This window comes from Erythrolamprus reginae, chromosome 2, assembly GCF_031021105.1.
Source record: "Erythrolamprus reginae isolate rEryReg1 chromosome 2, rEryReg1.hap1, whole genome shotgun sequence".
Taxonomy (NCBI): Eukaryota; Metazoa; Chordata; class Lepidosauria; order Squamata; family Dipsadidae; genus Erythrolamprus; species Erythrolamprus reginae.
Window position 1 is genome coordinate 15,887,698 of NC_091951.1, and position 17,806 is coordinate 15,905,503.

At 39.3% G+C, this 17,806-nt stretch overlaps 1 protein-coding gene across 1 annotated transcript; it reads left to right on the top strand.

Moving 5' to 3' along the window:
* Positions 1 to 371: 371 nt before the first annotated feature.
* LOC139159176 (vomeronasal type-2 receptor 26-like) lies at positions 372 to 17,806 on the top strand. Its single transcript, XM_070736527.1, has 6 exons — positions 372 to 592; positions 2,637 to 2,925; positions 6,570 to 7,361; positions 9,451 to 9,663; positions 14,760 to 14,886; positions 16,896 to 17,806. The coding sequence occupies exons 1-6, from the start codon at positions 372 to 374 to the stop codon at positions 17,804 to 17,806; spliced, it is 2,553 nt and encodes an 850-aa protein (XP_070592628.1).

Consider the following 17,806-nt stretch of genomic DNA (forward strand, 5'->3'; position numbering starts at 1 on the left):
TGCAAATGGAGCCCTGAAGAATCTTGGAATCCCCAGAGAAGAAGCTGCTTCTTACTGCAATATTCACTTCTGAATATTCTGAGGTAATTTCTGAGGTAAACACCAGACTGAAGCAACATAGAAAGGACCTTGCATCAGAAAAGGGTACATAAATCTGTCACCCACCTTGTGGCACATAGTTTTTGAGACAGACAGGGGTTGTGCTCTTGAATGTATTTTCTCTCCTTTCCAGGTGAATCTTGGTTTGTCTCTGTCTGAATCATAAAGCCAGTATAAGTCCAAATTGTAATGGTGCTTTGAAATAATCTAATTCTTTTTTTGGGGGGTACTTATTTAGAAATGGGAAGGAGATTGATTCAGTCCTATAAATTATGGACCTTCTGCTTCTACTTCTGATGCTGTTGGTGCCCCAACCAGTATTTGTGAAGCTTACAATTAAGTGCCCATTGAAATTTGAGCTCCAGGAGGGAAAAAAGCCATGGAGCTATTACAGGACAGGAGACCATATCATTAATATCATCACCACTGGAACAAAAATAATGCATACAACAATGTTGCCTTTCAATGTGGCTCCTTGTTGTCAGTTTGACACGTAAGTCATTCTGCTTAATGGAGTTGCATTCCCTCTATTTACAGTTCTTTTTAAATTTTACTTATGCCTATATTACAGGCCTGTTTAATTTTTTAATCATTTTTATTTCCATTATTATTATTATTATTATTATTATTATTATTATTATTATTTTATTAGATTTGTATGCTGCCCTTCTCCGAAGACTCGGAGTGGCTCACAGGATACATAAGCAACACAACAACAAATCTAATTAATTAAAAATTACTGCTAAAATCCCATATATAATAAAATCAGTCAGCCAATTCATTCACAACCACACATTGCATCTTGTAAACAGAGGAAGGGGGCTTGATTTAATTGCTCCATTGCCTGGTGACATAAATGAGTTTTGAGCCTCTTGCGAAAGGCGAGGAGGGTGGGGGCAGTTTGAATCTCTGGAGGGAGCTGATTCCAGAGGGCTGGACTGCCACAGAGAAAGCTCTTCCCCTGGACCCCACCAGACAACATTGTCTAGCCAACGGGACCCGGAGAAGGCCAACTCTGTGGGACCTAACCGGTCGCTGGGATTCTTGCAATAGAAGGTGGTCCCGTAAGTAATCTGGTCTCATGCCTTTGTCTTACTTTGTAGAAAAATCTCAAATTTTAGAGTCCTGTACTGCAGGCCACTGAAGCTGACTGTAGATCTGTAGGTCAGTGGTTCAAATCTCATCACTGGCTCAAGGTTGACTCACCCTTCCATCCTACCGAGGTGGGTAAAATGAAGGACCCGGATTGTGGAGGCAATATGCTGGCTCTGTTAAAAAGTGCTATTGCTAACATGTTGTAAGCCAACCTGAGTCTAAGGAGAAGGGGGGCATAAAAAATTGAAAGAAAGAAAGAAAGAATGAATGAATGAATAAATTCAAAGATGAGGTGGGGTACAAAACTGAAAAAAGTCCAGATTCTATAACTTTGCTGGTTGAATCCTGATATCAGTTGGATGCTTTAGATATAACCCATTTAAAAGTAACTGTTTAACTGCCTCTGTCGCCAGGCATGGGGAAACTAAGATACACTTTCCCCCTAGGCCTTCACAATTTTATGTATGGTATGTATGGTATGGTATGTCTGGAGGACAGAAGGAAAAGGGGGGACATGATCGAAACATTTAAATATATTAAAGGGTTAAATAAGTTCCAGGAGGGAAGTGTTTTTAATAGGAAAGTGAACACAAGAACAAGGGGACACAATCTGAAGTTAGTTGGGGGAAAGATCAAAAGCAACATGAGAAAATATTATTTTACTGAAAGAGTAGTAGATCCTTGGAACAAACTTCCAGCAGATGTGGTAGATAAATCCACAGTAACTGAATTTAAACATGCCTGGGATAAACATATATCCATTGTAAGATAAAATACAGGAAATAGTATAAGGGCAGACTAGATGGACCATGAGGTCTTTTTCTGCCGTCAGACTTCTATGTTTCTATGTTTCTATGTTTGCGGAGAGGGGCGGCATACAAATCTAAATAATAAATAAACGTTTGTATGTATGATTGGTTTTTATATAATGGGTTTTTAACTGCTTTTTTAGTATTGGATTTTGTTGTACTGTTTTATTGCTGTTGTTAGCCACCCCGAGTCTGCGGAGAGGGGCGGCATACAAATCCAATAAATAATAATAATAATTAATGGGTTATAGCTGCCTCTGCCCAGGCCATGTCCATATTTTTATATCTGCTTGTTTATATCCAAAGCCTGATCCTTACAGAAAGAGAGAAAAAACTTATTTCCTAGGTCATCTATGATGATTCTACTTTAATGATTAAATTATTTTAAATCCTGGTTACCTGGCATACCTGGATTACTTGTGATTGCCAACCCTAGTAGAAAACTGTCTCTATCCCATCTCACCAACCCTCAATTTAGGTCAAATGGTAATCAGTAAATATTATTTGCCTCTGGATTTGACTAAGCATTAGCTTAAGACTCAGAAGGTTTGTGAAGATAAAGAAGATTTAATTTGAAAAGGTATTTTGTTGTTGCTCCTAATGACAATAATAACATGAATATTTTATCATTAGTTTACCTTTTGATAAGTTTAGAATTCTACGCTACATTTTTAATATTCAAGAGATCGATAAGACTCTCAGGGTTCTGCAAAATCTCACTCTTGGCTACAACATCCATGACAACTATTTGAACGCACTAGTGACTTCAGAAGCCTTGTTAGACATGCTGTCTACTGGAGAAGCCAATGTTCCCAATTACAGCTGTGGAAGGAAGGATAACATTTTGGCTATTGTTGATGCAGCTACTGAAGACATCTCCTTCCAGATGTCAACATTAGGAGGCACCTACAAAATCCCTCAGGTTTGTATATGTCCTTTTTCTATAGGTAAATTGAGTGGGGTGGTTTATTGATATGTGATAGATCCAGCTATATTTTTATTTTGGAACTGACTAACTGCTTTTCACCATGTTCATTGTAAGTGTCACGGTTATGGATTGGGATTCATAGTGTGGATGAGGAAAATATCAAAGCAGTGATATGCTTTCACGTCATCATCATTATGGCTTTAGGTCTTCTGCTGCATATTTGGGGCAGTTAGGAGAGACCCTATATTCAATCAAAGGGTCCTATGTAAAAAAAGAAGGAGTAGCAGAAATGGGAAATCATCTTTTGTACAAAAATAATGGTTTTTCAATGGTAAACCAATTCCAGAATCATGCAAAAAAACCCACATCCAGATTGATTACGTTTGGAGACAGCCAAAAGAATCATTCCAAATAGACTGCCTTCTCCCAACTATCAAACATGGCAGGGGTTCAGTGATGATCTGGGGTGCTATTTCTTGGAAATCCACCAGGCCAATGATTTTCCTTCATGGAAGAATTAACAGCCATCACTATTTAGGAATTTTGCCCAACCAAATTCATCCTATGGTTCAAGAACTGTTTCCAGAGGGGGATGCCATCTTTCAAGATGATAATGCACCAATCAATAGAGCAAGAATTGTTAAAGAATGGCATGAGGAACTTTCTAATTAAGTTCAGCATCTCATCTGGCCACCACATTCACCAGACCTCAACATTATTGAGCATTTATGGTCGATTTTAGAGATTCAAGTAAGAAGTCAATTTCCACCACCATCGTCTCTAAAAGAACTGGAGGGTGCTTTAACTGAAGAATGGGCTAAAATTCCTTTGGAAACAATTCACAATTTGTACGAATGAATACCTTAGATAATTGAGGCTGTATTTGCCACAAAAGGTGGACCAACACCATATTAAAAGATATTTTGATGATTTTTCAAGGTGTTTCCATTGTTTTGTCCACCCCCTGTAGATAGATAGAGAGATAGATAATATCTTAATGTAGTGTAATATTCTGGGCTCCCAATTCAAACCAATTGAGCAAGAACAAATCAGAATAAAATCCAGTCATGCTTTGTAGAAAAGAGATGATTTATTTATTTCCCAAAACACAAGGGGTCCTTTCTAGGGGTAGTTTCAGAGGTCTAAATATGTATGTATGTATGTATGTATGTATGTATGTATGTATGTATGTATGTATGCATGCATGCATGCATGCATGCATGCATGCATGGATTTATCTTTGTGTGTGTCTGTGTGTAAACATGTGCATGGTGGAATTGTGAAAAATAGGAGTGTTTTCCTATTAACCTAATGGTAGTATTGTTTTAGAGGAAGGTCATTTTAATATCAATTTGATTATGGGGGACGATTGCCCAGGTTCGCCTGATGCACCAGTTGCGGCCCTATCTGGATCAGGACTCACTGCTCACAGTCACTCATGCCCTCATCACCTCAAGATTCAACTACTGTAACGCTCTCTACATGGGGCTACCTTCGAAAAGTGTTCGGAAACTTCAGATCGTGTAGAATGCATCTGCGAGAGCAATCATGGGCTTCCCAAGGTATGCCCATGTTAACCAACACTCCGCAGTCTGCATTGGTTGCTGATCAATTTTCGGTCACAATTCAAAGTGTTGGTTATGACCTATAAAGCCCTTCATGGCATCGGACCAGAATATCTCCGGAACCGCCTTCTTCTGCACGAATCCCAGCGACCGATTAGATCCCACAGAGTTGGCCTTCTCCGGGTCCTGTCAACTAAACAATGTCGTTTGGCAGGTCCCAGGGAAAGAGCCTTCTCTGTGGTGGCCCCGGCCCTCTGCAACCAGCTCCCCCCCGAGATTAGAACTGCCCCCATCCTCCTTGCCTTTCGTAAACTCCTTAAAACCCACCTCTGCCGTCAAGCATGGGGATACTGAGATAACTTCCCCAGGCCTATATTGTTTATGCATGGTATGTTGTGTGCATGTTTTTTTTAAATTATGGGTTTTTAGTTTTAATTATTAGATTTGTATTGTACATTGTTTTTCTATTACTGTTGTGAGCTGCCCTGAGTCTACAGAGAGGGGCGGCATACAAAGTAAATGCATGAGCTTCATTCAAAAGGTAGATTAGCTACTCTAGCAACCTAGTTCATTAATCGCTTAAGATTTATCTATCATTACTAATTATTAATGTATGCGTGACTAATATATGTATGTACAAAATGTCAATGACCAAATGTATGTGAGCCTTTTCCCCCAACCGGGAGCGAGGCCCAACTAATGGATAAGAGAGGCATGGAAGATGTGTTACTGCCTCCATCCAAGAGTGTTAATTTTATGCTGTATACAGAGATATACATGTGTACACACACACGTACACATACTTATGTCCAGATAAACATATACAGGTAAATACACTCAACACATGCCTATATTAATATGTACTATGTCATGATTGATATACTCTATAACCTGAAGGGTAAGGTAAGTGGGCAGATGAAATGGTTACACAAAGGGAATGCTTAAATAATTAGGAGTAATTTCATGAGTTAACCCAATCAACAACTCATCAGTCCCCTTTTATTTAAATGAACATCTGATCAGGCCTCCTTAAATATTTAATTTAATTCATGCCATAAACCTTAAGAGTAAGTGGAATCTTCTCCTACTCAATTATAATATGCTGCGAAATAAGTAGGCCCCGAATGAAGAGCAAAAGCTTTGTAAGACAAAGGCAGGAAAAAACACTGAGCCCCAGCAGGAACCAAAAGGCAGTGACTATAGAAAAAGGTGCCAGTCAGCCTCCACACACTGAATTACAGGCTGGCGCTAAAGTGAGTTTCTGAGGTGATGCTGCCTAACCGCCCCCAATATCTTAAACCAGAAAAAAACCTCCTTGGCGACCCTTGTCCTGGTCACCAATCCAGCTGAGACCCTCAGTACGTGTGATGTTCCGGGAAGGCTGCCAAGGGAGGTTAAACTGCTCCTCCAAACCTGGGCGCAGCCTGAAGTAAGACTGCGCCATATGGAGGAGAAGACTGCAGCTTTGCGGATGCCTGTCTGTCTCTTCATTGGCCAGGGGCAAAAGGAGGATTGCCTCAGGTGCAGCTCTCTATATAGGGCTCACCTGGAATGCCCCTGGCAGCAAAATGCTGTGGGCGGAAGCACGCAGCTGGCAATGGTGATCTTGCGATGTCTTGCGAGATCGCCAATGTGAAAGTGACACCAAGCACTGGGACGTGTTTCCGTGCCCCGATGCAATTTCGGCCGGCCGCTAAATCGGCCAGCCATGCATTTAGATGAATGGCCTATTTATATTAAAATAACATATTTCCTGTTTGATCAACATTTTAAAAAAATAGATACAATATGTAATTTTCTTTGAACAAAACAGTTCAGTTGACATATGCATATGCAGGTCTGATTGTCATATATAGGGGTGATACAAAATACAATTTCCATTCTTAATTATTTTTATGCTATTGTCATATATAGTCCTGCTTTTTTATTCTGTATCTTGATGTTGGTTAATGACGAATCAATAATAAGCTATTTGACTATGTTTATTACAGCTAAATTTGATTTCTTTGAAGCTAATATTTTGGAATTGAACTGACCCCAAATGTAACATAGGATTCTTCATTGCTTTTTCAGATTAGTTTTGAATTATTTTCAGAGTCATTGCATGACAAAAGTCAATTGCCCTTTTATCACTGGCTTTTCCCCAAAGGAGGGTTCCAGTACCCAGGAATTGTCCAAGTACTCCTCCATTTCAAATGGACCTTGATTGGTGTCTTTGCTTCAGACACAGAAAAAGGAGAGAATTTCATGAGGACCATTATTCCTTTGCTTGTCAAGAATGGAATTTGTGTGGTTATATCACAACGATTCTCAGCAACTGGACAGACAGCATCCCTCATGGATGCTCTTTCTAAGTGGAGACAAGTCAATGTCTTTCTTCACTACATAGAATATGGTGCCATTTTGGACAGAATTGTTTCTTTCCATTTAACACTTACATATTTGCCAGGACCCATTGAAGGGAAAGTCTGGATCACAACCGTCATTGGATTATATCCACTGGAATACAACAAATATCTCAGATATGTGAATAGTATCTGGACCATTACTTTGGTGAGAAAAAAATGGCCAATAAAGGAAGGCTTTGAACCCAATATCTTTGTGGAGCCACCCTTTGGAGAGCAGTCATTTCTCTGTTCTTTTTCAAAGCATGTCTTTTCCACCAAAGGACGTAAAAAATGCACTCAAAAAGTGCCACTGGAGACCCAAGAAAAAAAGAACATGATCCGGATCACTAATTTCCTCCATTTTTATACTGTTATTAAAACTCTAGCCCATGCCTTGAAAGCTGCATATTCCTCTGTATTCAGGAGAAGGAAGGAAATTGAAGAGAGATTGGGGACTCTAAGGATGCATCCATGGGAGGTATGCAGGTTTACCAAACATTCATCAAATTTAGTTTCTTTTCAGAAAAAATCCAAAGAAGTGTGAGGGAAACTACATAAACATCCTTGTGCTATGAGACACCAAGAATTTTAGCCAATCTAAACACTCAGGCCTTTATGGTCCTTGGATGAAGCTGATAATCTAGGCCCTCAGCAGTCAGGATTCAGGCCCAGTTACAGCATGGAAACGGCCTTGGTTGCACTGATGGATGGCCTCTGGTGGGCCCGGGATAGGGGTTTATCCTCTATCCTGGTGCTCCTTGACCTCTCAGCAGCTTTCGATACCATTGACCATGATATCCTTCTGCGCCAACTAGAGGGGTTGGAAGTGGGAGGCACTGTTTTACGGTGGTTCTCCTCCTACCTCTCTGGTCGGTCGCAGTCAGTCAATCAGAGGTCCCTCCCTTGTGGGGTTCCTCAGGGGTCGGTCCTGTCCCCCCTGCTGTTTAATAACTACATATAATATTGCTGGGTGAGATCATCTGAGGGCATGGGGTGAGTTACCATCAATATTCTGATGATACTCGGCTATACATATCCACTCCATGTCCACTCAGCAGTTGAAACAATGTGTCAGTGACTGGAGGTTGTTAGGGACTGGATGGGTGCCAACAGACTCAACCTCAACCTCGACAAGACAGAGTAGCTATGGGTTCTGCCTCCGAAGGACGTTTCCATCCGTCCATCTATTAACCTGGCTTAGGAGAGTTTCTGACCCCTTCATAGAGGGTCCACAACTTGGGCATCCTCCTCAATCCACAGCTGACCCTGTAACATCATTTGTCGGCTGTGGCGAGGGGGGCGTTTGCCTAGGTTCGCCTGGTGCCCCAGTTGTGGCCCTATTTGAACAGGGAGTCTCTACTCACAGTCAATCATGCCCTCATCACCTCGAGGTTTGACTACTGCAATGCTCTCTACATGGGGCTATCTTTGAAAAGTGTTTGGAAACTTCAAATTTTGCAGAATGCACAAGCAGTCATGGGGTTACCCAGACATGTCCATATCTCCCCAACACTCTGAGGTCTGCACTGACTGCCAATTGGTTTCTGGACCCAATTCAAAGTGTTGGTTATGACCTATAAGGACCTACATGGCATGGGACCAGATTACTTACAGGACCACATCCTGCCACATGAATCCTTCTACAGGTCCCATCAACCAGACAATGTCACTTGGTGGGATCTAGGGGAAGAGCCTTCTCTCTGGAGGCCCCAGACGTCTGGAATCAATTCCCCCCAGAGATTTTTGTGGGCCCCACCCTCCTCACCTTCCATAAGAGTCTAAAGACTCATCTATGCTGATAAGCTTGGGGTTATTAGATTCTACCCCCCTGGCCAATGGATGTATGGTGGGTTTGTTTGAATGGATATGTATGTATGTAAACTTTCTTCTTGACAAACGCATGTTTTCCGGTTCAGGGGTGGGCTTTGCCTTACCTCGCTGCCAGTAATTTTGCTTCTTCCCATGCCGCATGGCTGCACCACGTGTGCTTCATGAATATGTGCATTCACAGTAACCAAAATGTGTGCATGCAGAGTAGCAAAAAAATTTCCAAAACCAGGATAATGATGCATGCAAAATGCTGGAAACTCAGCTACTGCGCATGCACAGAAGTAAAAAAACATTTTAAAAACTTAAAAAATTATGATCGCACCCACCGACTGGCACTGACTGAACTGGTTCAATGACATCATTGTGACATCAACAGCAGTTTGCTACCAGTTCGGGCAATCCAGTTCAAAGTAGGAAGAACCCACCTTTGTTCTGGTTGTTTTCAAAAGGTTTATAAATATTCTCTTTATGCAATTTATTTATGGCCTGCTCTAGAATGCTTCCTGTAATTGACAAATTTCATACATTATATCTTTCAAATGCATCTATTTTCAATATACGATTGACAAATTTTGGCGAACCTTTCTTTTTCACATTTGAAGATAGTGATAAAATGTTTTCTCCCAAGAAGGAATATTTACAAGTTAGACCACTGTAGAAGAAACATATGAGAACAGATAAAAAGAGGTAAGTTACCATCTTTACTGCTTTTAAATTCTGGATGTATCCCATTCTAGTTCCATCCTTTTCTGGAGAAGAATGAGTTTCTTAATTTTTCCATCTACAAACTGTACTTGGATCAAAAAGGAGATGTAGCAGCTGATTTGAAGATCATGAGCTGGGTGTTTTTCTCCACGAATGATCTCATCAAAGAGGACCTCGCAAGTTTTGAAAGACAGAAACTTAATATCAACCCAAATAATCGGTTATTGCTAAAATTGCTCAACAGGGTGGGAGAAATATTGATGTCTTTCTTGTCTCTGTTTTCCAAAAGCTTCTGATCCATTTCATTGGGCTAAGCCAGGGATTGGCAACCTTAAGCATTCACTTTAGACCTATTTGGATCCATTTCCTACAGAAAAGAAAACACCGAGACCCACAAAATCCTAAAATGAAGATAATACTGCATATATAATTTTTTACCTTTATGCTATGTATCAAAAAACCTATAGTGTGTTACATTTGTGAAATCAATGAACTGCTACAGAAAAAAAAACATTTTTTTTTATTTCTGCATGCAACAAAAACATTTTGAATTCTGAAAAAATGATGTGTCAAAAAGCTCAAAAAATCGCTGCTGGTGCTAAGAGATGCTCTCACATGCTCTATTTTTTATTATTTTAATGTTTTTTTATTTGCAAACACATAATACAAACAAAAACTATTTTAAAACATTGGACATCACATGGCAGATCTGTTTTACATTTCTTGTAATACTTATTTTATGCTTGTTCATTAATAAAAAAATAATATTTACAAATTATTTACATTTTCTATACATTATTCTCTCAAAAAGATCTTTCCTGTTTCCCTTTTCTCTGGGTATTTTAATTTTCTTTCCTGTCAAGCATTTGTTCTGTTATCCTGACTGTTTTTCTCCCCTGCCCCCCCCCCATTCCCAACATTTATAGTCGCCTGAGTCATCTTTCTTTTTAATTCCTATGTTAATTTATCCATTTCAGCACACATCATTATTTTTTCAATAACCTCTTCTTCTTTTGGTAAATCATTATTTTTCCATTATTGTGCAGCTGTAGGATCAAGTATAATTGTTTTTTTCAAATTTCTCCCTTGCTATTCCCAGTTTTTAAAAAAAGTCCTGTTTTTCCCTATTTTCTTGTCTAGTTTGTCTTCTAACCACACCTTAATTCTATCCCAGTAAGTTTTAACTTTTTCGCAACCCCACCATATGGGATAGTAAGAGCCCCATTCTTTTTTTGCATTTCCAGCATTTTGGTTCATACTTTTTATAAATTTTTGCAAGTTGGGTTCTCTTGATATGATGTCACTAATGTCCATTTCCTATTTCTATCCCAAACTTGTTGCCATTCATTTAAATCCAGATTCCAAATAAGATTCCACTTTGGGTGTGAATTCTATTTCTGTCTCAGTAATTTCTGTCAACCACCTGTATATAGTCTTCCATAACTCTTTAACTTTAGGACAACTCCTTATTACACTTCCAGCATGTGGGTGCAAATCTTGGAAATATTTTAACAGTTCTTCATGGGGAATGGTACCATGTATAAAATAATTTTTCCTTGTAAGCTACAGGCAGTGTTATTCTGCTAGTTATATTCCATGTTTTCTCCCATTCTATTAAATGAATATTGCAACCTACATTTTTAGCCAATGCGAGCATGGGTCCTTTCACGACTTCATCGGGGTAATTGTTTTCCAGAAGATAATTATATATCTTCATCATTTTTTTTGCCCAGTCCTAAAAAAAATTGTCTAATGGGTTAGCAGATTTATCTATGCCTGCCCCTTTTATATCCTTATTGAATCTGGATCTGATTTGGTTGTACGTCCACCAGTCCATTTTATTTTGTTGCAGTTCTAATTCTCTTTATTTTGCTCATAAAAGCCCGCCCCGCCCCCTTTTTTATGAATTTGTTTTCAATTTATGGATAGTTTTGCCTGCAAACAACATACAATTTTACTAAATTTGGTGTGGAATTGCTAGTTTGAACATTTCTGAAAATAGTGATATGAAAATTGAACTGAATAAAATGATGCTTATTTGTTTATTTTGCTCATAAAAGGACCGTGCCCCCCTCCCATTTTTTCAAGCATGTAAATTTTTCTAGGCCCCTAATTCCAAATATTTTCAATAACTTTGGCATTGAATTACCAGTTTAGACATTTATGAACATAATGAAATGAAAATTGAACTGAAAACATTGATGCTTATTTGTTTATTTTGCACATAAAAGTCCCCCCCGCTGTGTTCAATTATTTCAAATGATATAAAAATTATGATGTTAATTTCAAAATTACATACTTGTTTTTAGTAAAATGGATTTCTTTCATAAAATTAGTTGTCTGGCTATCATGTGCTTGCTTTTCAAAAGGATATTCCCAATATTTCTAGCCAAATCTACATAAAAAGTGAAATTAATGGCACACAACAAGGCTGAGGGGGGTGGCCCTTTTGTGAGCAAAATAAACCAATACGCATATTTTTCAGTTCATTTATATAGAAACATAGAAACATAGAATTCTGACCGCAGAAAAAGACCTCAGGGTCTATCTAGTCTGCCCTTATACTATTTCCTGTATTTTATCTTAGGACGGATATATGTTTATCCAAGGCATGTTTAAATTCAGTTACTGTGGATTTATCTATCACGTCTGCTGGAAGTTTGTTCCAAGGATCTACTACTCTTTCAGAAAAATAATATTTTCTCATGTTGCTTTTGATCTTTCCTCCAACTAACTTCAGATTGTGTCCCCTTGTTCTTGTGTTCACTTTCCTATTTAAAACACTTCCCTCCTGGACCTTATTTAACCCTTTAACATATTTAAATGTTTCGATCATGTCCCCCCTTTACCTTCTGTTTTCCAGACTATACAGATTGAGTTCATTAAGTCTTTCCTGATACGTTTTATCCTTAAGACCTTCCACCATTCTTGTAGCCTGTCTTTGGACCCGTTCAATTTTGTCAATATCTTTTTGTAGGTGAGGTCTCCAGAACTGAACACAGTATTCCAAATGTGGTCTCACTAACACTCTATATAGCGGGATCATAATCTCCCTCTTCCTGCTTGTTATACCTCTAGCTATGCAGCCAAGCATCCTACTTGCTTTCCCTACCGCCTGACTGCACTAATATTTATTTTTCTTATGATCATATTTTTCTTATGATCAGGAATGTTCAAACTAGTAATCCCACACCAAATTTAGTAAAATTGTACACATTTTGCAGGCTAAACTATCTATAAATTGTGGACTTTTATGAACAAAATAAACCAATAAGCATTAATTTTTTATTTCAATTTTCATTTCATTGTTTGCAGAAATGTTCAACCTAGTTTCCAAGGGAAAGAAGTTTTCAAATTGACCAAATATAAGCACTTAAAATAAGGAATTTTCAGTGCGAGTCACACAGACTCGTAAACAGTACAAGTGTGACTTTTTTTGCCCAGCAAAAACTAAGCCCCCCCAATATGTTAAAAGTTTAAATAAGGAGGGAAGTGTTTTTAATAAAGAGAACACAAGAACAAAGGGAAAGATCAGAAGCAACATGAGAAAATATTATTTTACTGAAAGAGTAGTAGATGCTTGGAACAGACTTCCAGCAGATGTGGTTGGTCTTTTACTGCCATCAATCTTCTATGCTTCTATGTTTTTATGTTTCTAGTCAATTCCCACGTTCATTATAATCCTGTCCCAAATATTCTTACTTTTGATTCTGTTGATCCCGATTTGAAATCCCCCTTCAAAATGCTGCCTGCTGTGACTCAGCACTTCTTTTGCCTTCCAAGTCCTTCTAGCAAGTCCTTTTTATTTTTATTATAAATCCATATAGGGTAAACAGTTCCAGTATACACAGTTCTTTTCAGTCTTTAAGTTTCTAATTCCAAACTTTAGCCTGAACTTACACAGTTCAATATAAGCTCTTCCAGAGTCTTTTTCCTTTCTTTCTATCCTTCCTTTCCATTTGCCACTATTTCAGAGGTGGGAAAGATGGCACTTCCCTCCCTCCTTCCCTTTTTAGCCTCTTCTTTTTGTATCAGTCACTTCTGAGGCTAAATTTCAGGTTGTAACCTTCTTTTATCCCAAAAATTTAAATGTAAAATATCAGGTGTCTCTTTAGTCCAGTTCTGACATGGAATCCTCCTGCTAGTTAACTGCTAATTTTTGCCAGTTGGAAGCACTCTCCGGCCACCGTCACATTCTGTCTCCTTGCTTGATCAGTTTCTCTGGGGTCTCCCTGGTCTGCTTTCTGGACTGCTGTCTCAGAATCAGTTCCCAGGAGTCCCCCTATCTTCTGATCCCTCTCCCGGGGAACTTGGGATTCCAAGAAGCCCACCAATCACTCAAAAGCATCTGTAAACAATTGGAGCTTTACTCTATGTCTCCGCCCAGCTCCATAGCTGACTCTGCCCCCCTCCCCTCTCACATGCTGTCATTGGACTGCAGTATTTATAGCTTCAGGTTGACTGAATGTAAATGTATTTGGTTCCAGTTGAAATTAAGTTTCAGAATTAAGTGTGTATGGAGATTCTCAGTCATCTGCGTCACAGCTGTCCCAAAGTACTTTTTGAAGAGGCAACTGGACTTACTTGTTTTTCTTAGAAGACATTTTTCTTCTCATCCAAGAAGCTTCTTCGGCTGTGACTGGATGGTGGAGAAGAGAATTATTTGTATTCCTTGCAGACAGCTGGCCATTTGAGTCATTAGAGAGTCATTGTGGCCACTTGAAGGTTTATCTATATCCTCAAGATCATCTGAGTAGTGAAAATGGTGACCCTGGGGACACAGACAAACCTCCAAGTGCCCTCAGTGACGCTCTAAAATAATGCAAATGACAAACTGTCTTCAAGGAATATAAATCTTTCCATTCTCACCATCCAGTCAGAGCTGAAGAAATTTCTTGGATGAGAAGTGAAACAAGAAAGTCCAGTTGCCTCTTGAAAAAGCACTTTTGGGACCTCAGAATTAGGATTACCTTGTCCTGGTGGGCCCAGTGCCCCATGAAAAAGCAGGAGAAGATGTTTATAAGCAACACAGACCAAGCCAGAGTCATCCATGCCTCCAAATCAACCCACTTGAATAAGGAAACAGGTCTTCTGATCCTATGAAGGATTTCCAAGGATTTCTGTTCACAGGGAATCATAATTCCTTGTGAACTTTCTATCATAAATAATTATTTTCCTTCTTTCACAACTTTATTTTGAGAGCAGGCAATAGAATTTCATTTTTGTACTCACAGTAAAAAAAATGATGATACAGATTTCCTGATCTTATGCTTTGTTATCATTTTTCATGGATACTTGGTCTTGAGATATTTTCTTTGGCATTCCTTCTTTTTCTTCTCAGTCTTTGCCTCAGTCCAAATGTGTGGAAAAATGCCATTCTGGATTTGTCAAGCGAGCTAGGGAAGGAGAGCCAGTTTGTTGCTATGACTGTGTTCCTTGTCCAGAGGGGACTATCTCCACTCAGGAAGGTAGGTCACACTGAAGAAGTGTGTAAGTGAAGCCTTGTGTAAAGTGGATCCATCCAGAACATTTTGATGAAATTATATCTAGAAAACCATTGTCAAGTCAAAGCCATCATTTGGAGCTAGAGACTTTGGCCTGCCACAGTAGAATAGTATCATGGGAGCTAGAATGGAGGTAGTATCGGGATGGCAACATGGCAACATGTGACCAACATGGCTCTGCTAATAAATTGAACCTTGGATGAGAGATTTGGACTGGAATCTGATTTATTTCTCAGATGCTGTTTGGGGTACTGGAGGACAGAAGGAAAAGGCGGGACATGATCGAAACATTTAAGTATGTTAAAGGGTTAAATAAGGTTCAGGAGGGAAGTGTTTTTAATAGGAAAATTAACACAAGAACAAGGGGACACAATCTGAAGTTAGTTGGGGGAAAGATCAAAAGCAACATGCGAAAATATTATTTTACTGAAAGAATAGTAGATCCTTGGAACAAACTTCCAGCTGACGTGATTGGCAAATCCACAGTAACTGAATTTAAACATGCCTGGGATAAACATATATCCATTGTAAGAGAAAATACAGGAAATAGTATAAGGGCAGACTAGATGGACCATGAGGTCTTTTTCTGCCATCAGTCTTCTATGTTTCTATGTTTCTATAATGTCAGTGCCCCAAATAGCATTTGAGAAATAAATCAGATTCCAGTCCAAATCTCTCATCCAAGGTTTGATTTATTAGCAGAGCCATGTTGCCATCCCGATATTAACTTTCTTCCAGTACCCCACTCAGGTTAAGGTTCAACCCCCCCCCCCCATCCCCACACCCACAAATTCATCACAAGGACCAGTCCAAGAGCAGGGATTACACCAACCTCCTCCTTACATCCACTGGTGCAGAACTCTAAGAAAGGAATTTTTTATGGCTAATAAATTTCCCTCTCATGCAACTACCTCTCTTGGTTTCCATTTTACTGTAGCAGGCCAGCCATTAACTCTAAATGTTGGCTTTGGTCTGACAGCCCTATTGAATGTTTTCTTTTCTATTTTCCAAATATACAGTTCTTATATAAAGGGAAGAATAGCAAAAGTATCTTGAAGGGGATGCTGATAAGAAAGAAGAAATTGTGAATTGGGGAAGCTTTGGAAAAATCTATCTTCTGCTTTATAATTTGAATCTGTTCTTCCATGTTTATCTTTCTAGGAATTCTTTCAAAATTAATAAATTTTCTTAGCTCCATTTTTTAAAATGATTGTTGCAATGAAATCTATATAACTTCCCATCATACTTCCCTTCTCTGGAGATATGAAGTGCATCTTGGAAAATGGTGTTCAGTTGTTTCCATCTTGGAAAATATCAGTTGTTGTCACAAGAAGGCTGTCAAGGTTCCAGCTAACATCCAAACTAAATCAGACTCCAAGCATTTCTCAAAGTTTCAATTTATTTCTGGAGCCATTCTGGCACCTACATAGGGAAACATGAATCTGAGTTTCCCACTCAGTTGAAAGTTCACATCCCTTGTCTCCCACCAACAAACTTGTCATGTTTCCTAGTCAGATTGTGCCAGTGTGGCCAGTTCTTTCCTCACTTTTAGCCCCAGTGGCTGTATCTGTTCCCTCCTGGTATTCACCCGTCACATCTTTTATAGAAGGTGTGGCAAGCCATTAATTTATCACCAACTTCTGCAGCAGCTTGACAAAGGCATATATTGAAAGGTAAAAAGAGCCACGGTGGCGCAATGGTTGAAGTGCAGTACTGCAGGCTACTTCTGCTAATCACCAGTTGCCAGAAGTTTGGTAGATCAAATCTCACCAGGCTCAAGGTTGACTCAGCTTTCCATCCTTCTGAGGTGGACAAAATGAGGACCCAGATTGTTGGGGGCAATATATGCTGACTCTGTAAACCGCTTCGAGAGGGCTGTAAAGCAGTGTGAAGTGGTATATAAGTCTAAATGCTATTGCTGTAGCTAAAATACAGAGTATTAAAAGAAAAAAAATGTTTTTGGGGTTTTTCAGATACAAAAATATGCACCAAGTGTCCAGATGATAAACATCCAAATGAGGATAGATTCCAATGTATTCCCAAAAGTATATCTTTCCTGTCTTATGGAGATCATCTGGTTATCATTCTGGTCTCTTTTTCACTTGTCTTGTTCCTAACTACTGGAGCTGTTTTAATCATGTTCTTAAAGTACCGAGAAACTCCTATTGTCAAAGCCAACAACCGGGACCTCTCCTACATCCTCCTGTTCTCCCTTCTGCTTTGCTTTTTGTCTCCTTTTCTCTTCATTGGTCAACCAAGGAAACCCACCTGTCTTCTACAACAAACAGTGTTTAGCATTGTCTTCTCAGTAGCTGTGTCTTCTGTATTGGCCAAAACAATCATTTTGATACTAGCTTTCTTGGCCACAAAACCAGGAAACCAAGTGAAGAGATGGTTGGGGAAGAGCTTGGCCAACTCCATCGTCCTTTCTTGTTCTGCTGTCCAAATTATCATCTGTTCCATCTGGCTTGGAGTTTCTCCACCATTCCCTGATTCTGACTTCCATTCCCAACGTGGAGTGATCATCCTTCAATGCAATGAAGGTTCAGTTGTTATGTTCTATATCACCCTCAGCTACATGGGCTTCCTAGCTGCCATCTGCTTTACAGTGGCTTTCCTGTCCAGGAATCTGCCTGGGGCTTTCAATGAAGCCAAATTGATCACCTTTAGCATGCTGGTCTTCTGCAGTGTCTGGATGACTTTTGTACCCACCTACATGAGCACGAAAGGGAAATACATGGTAGCTGTGCAAGTCATCTCCATCCTGTCTTCTACTGCTAGTCTATTAGGTTGCATCTTCATCCCTAAGTGCTACATTATTGTAATCAGACCAGAACTGAATACAAAAGAGAATCTTATGGTCAGAAGAAATATAGAAACATGA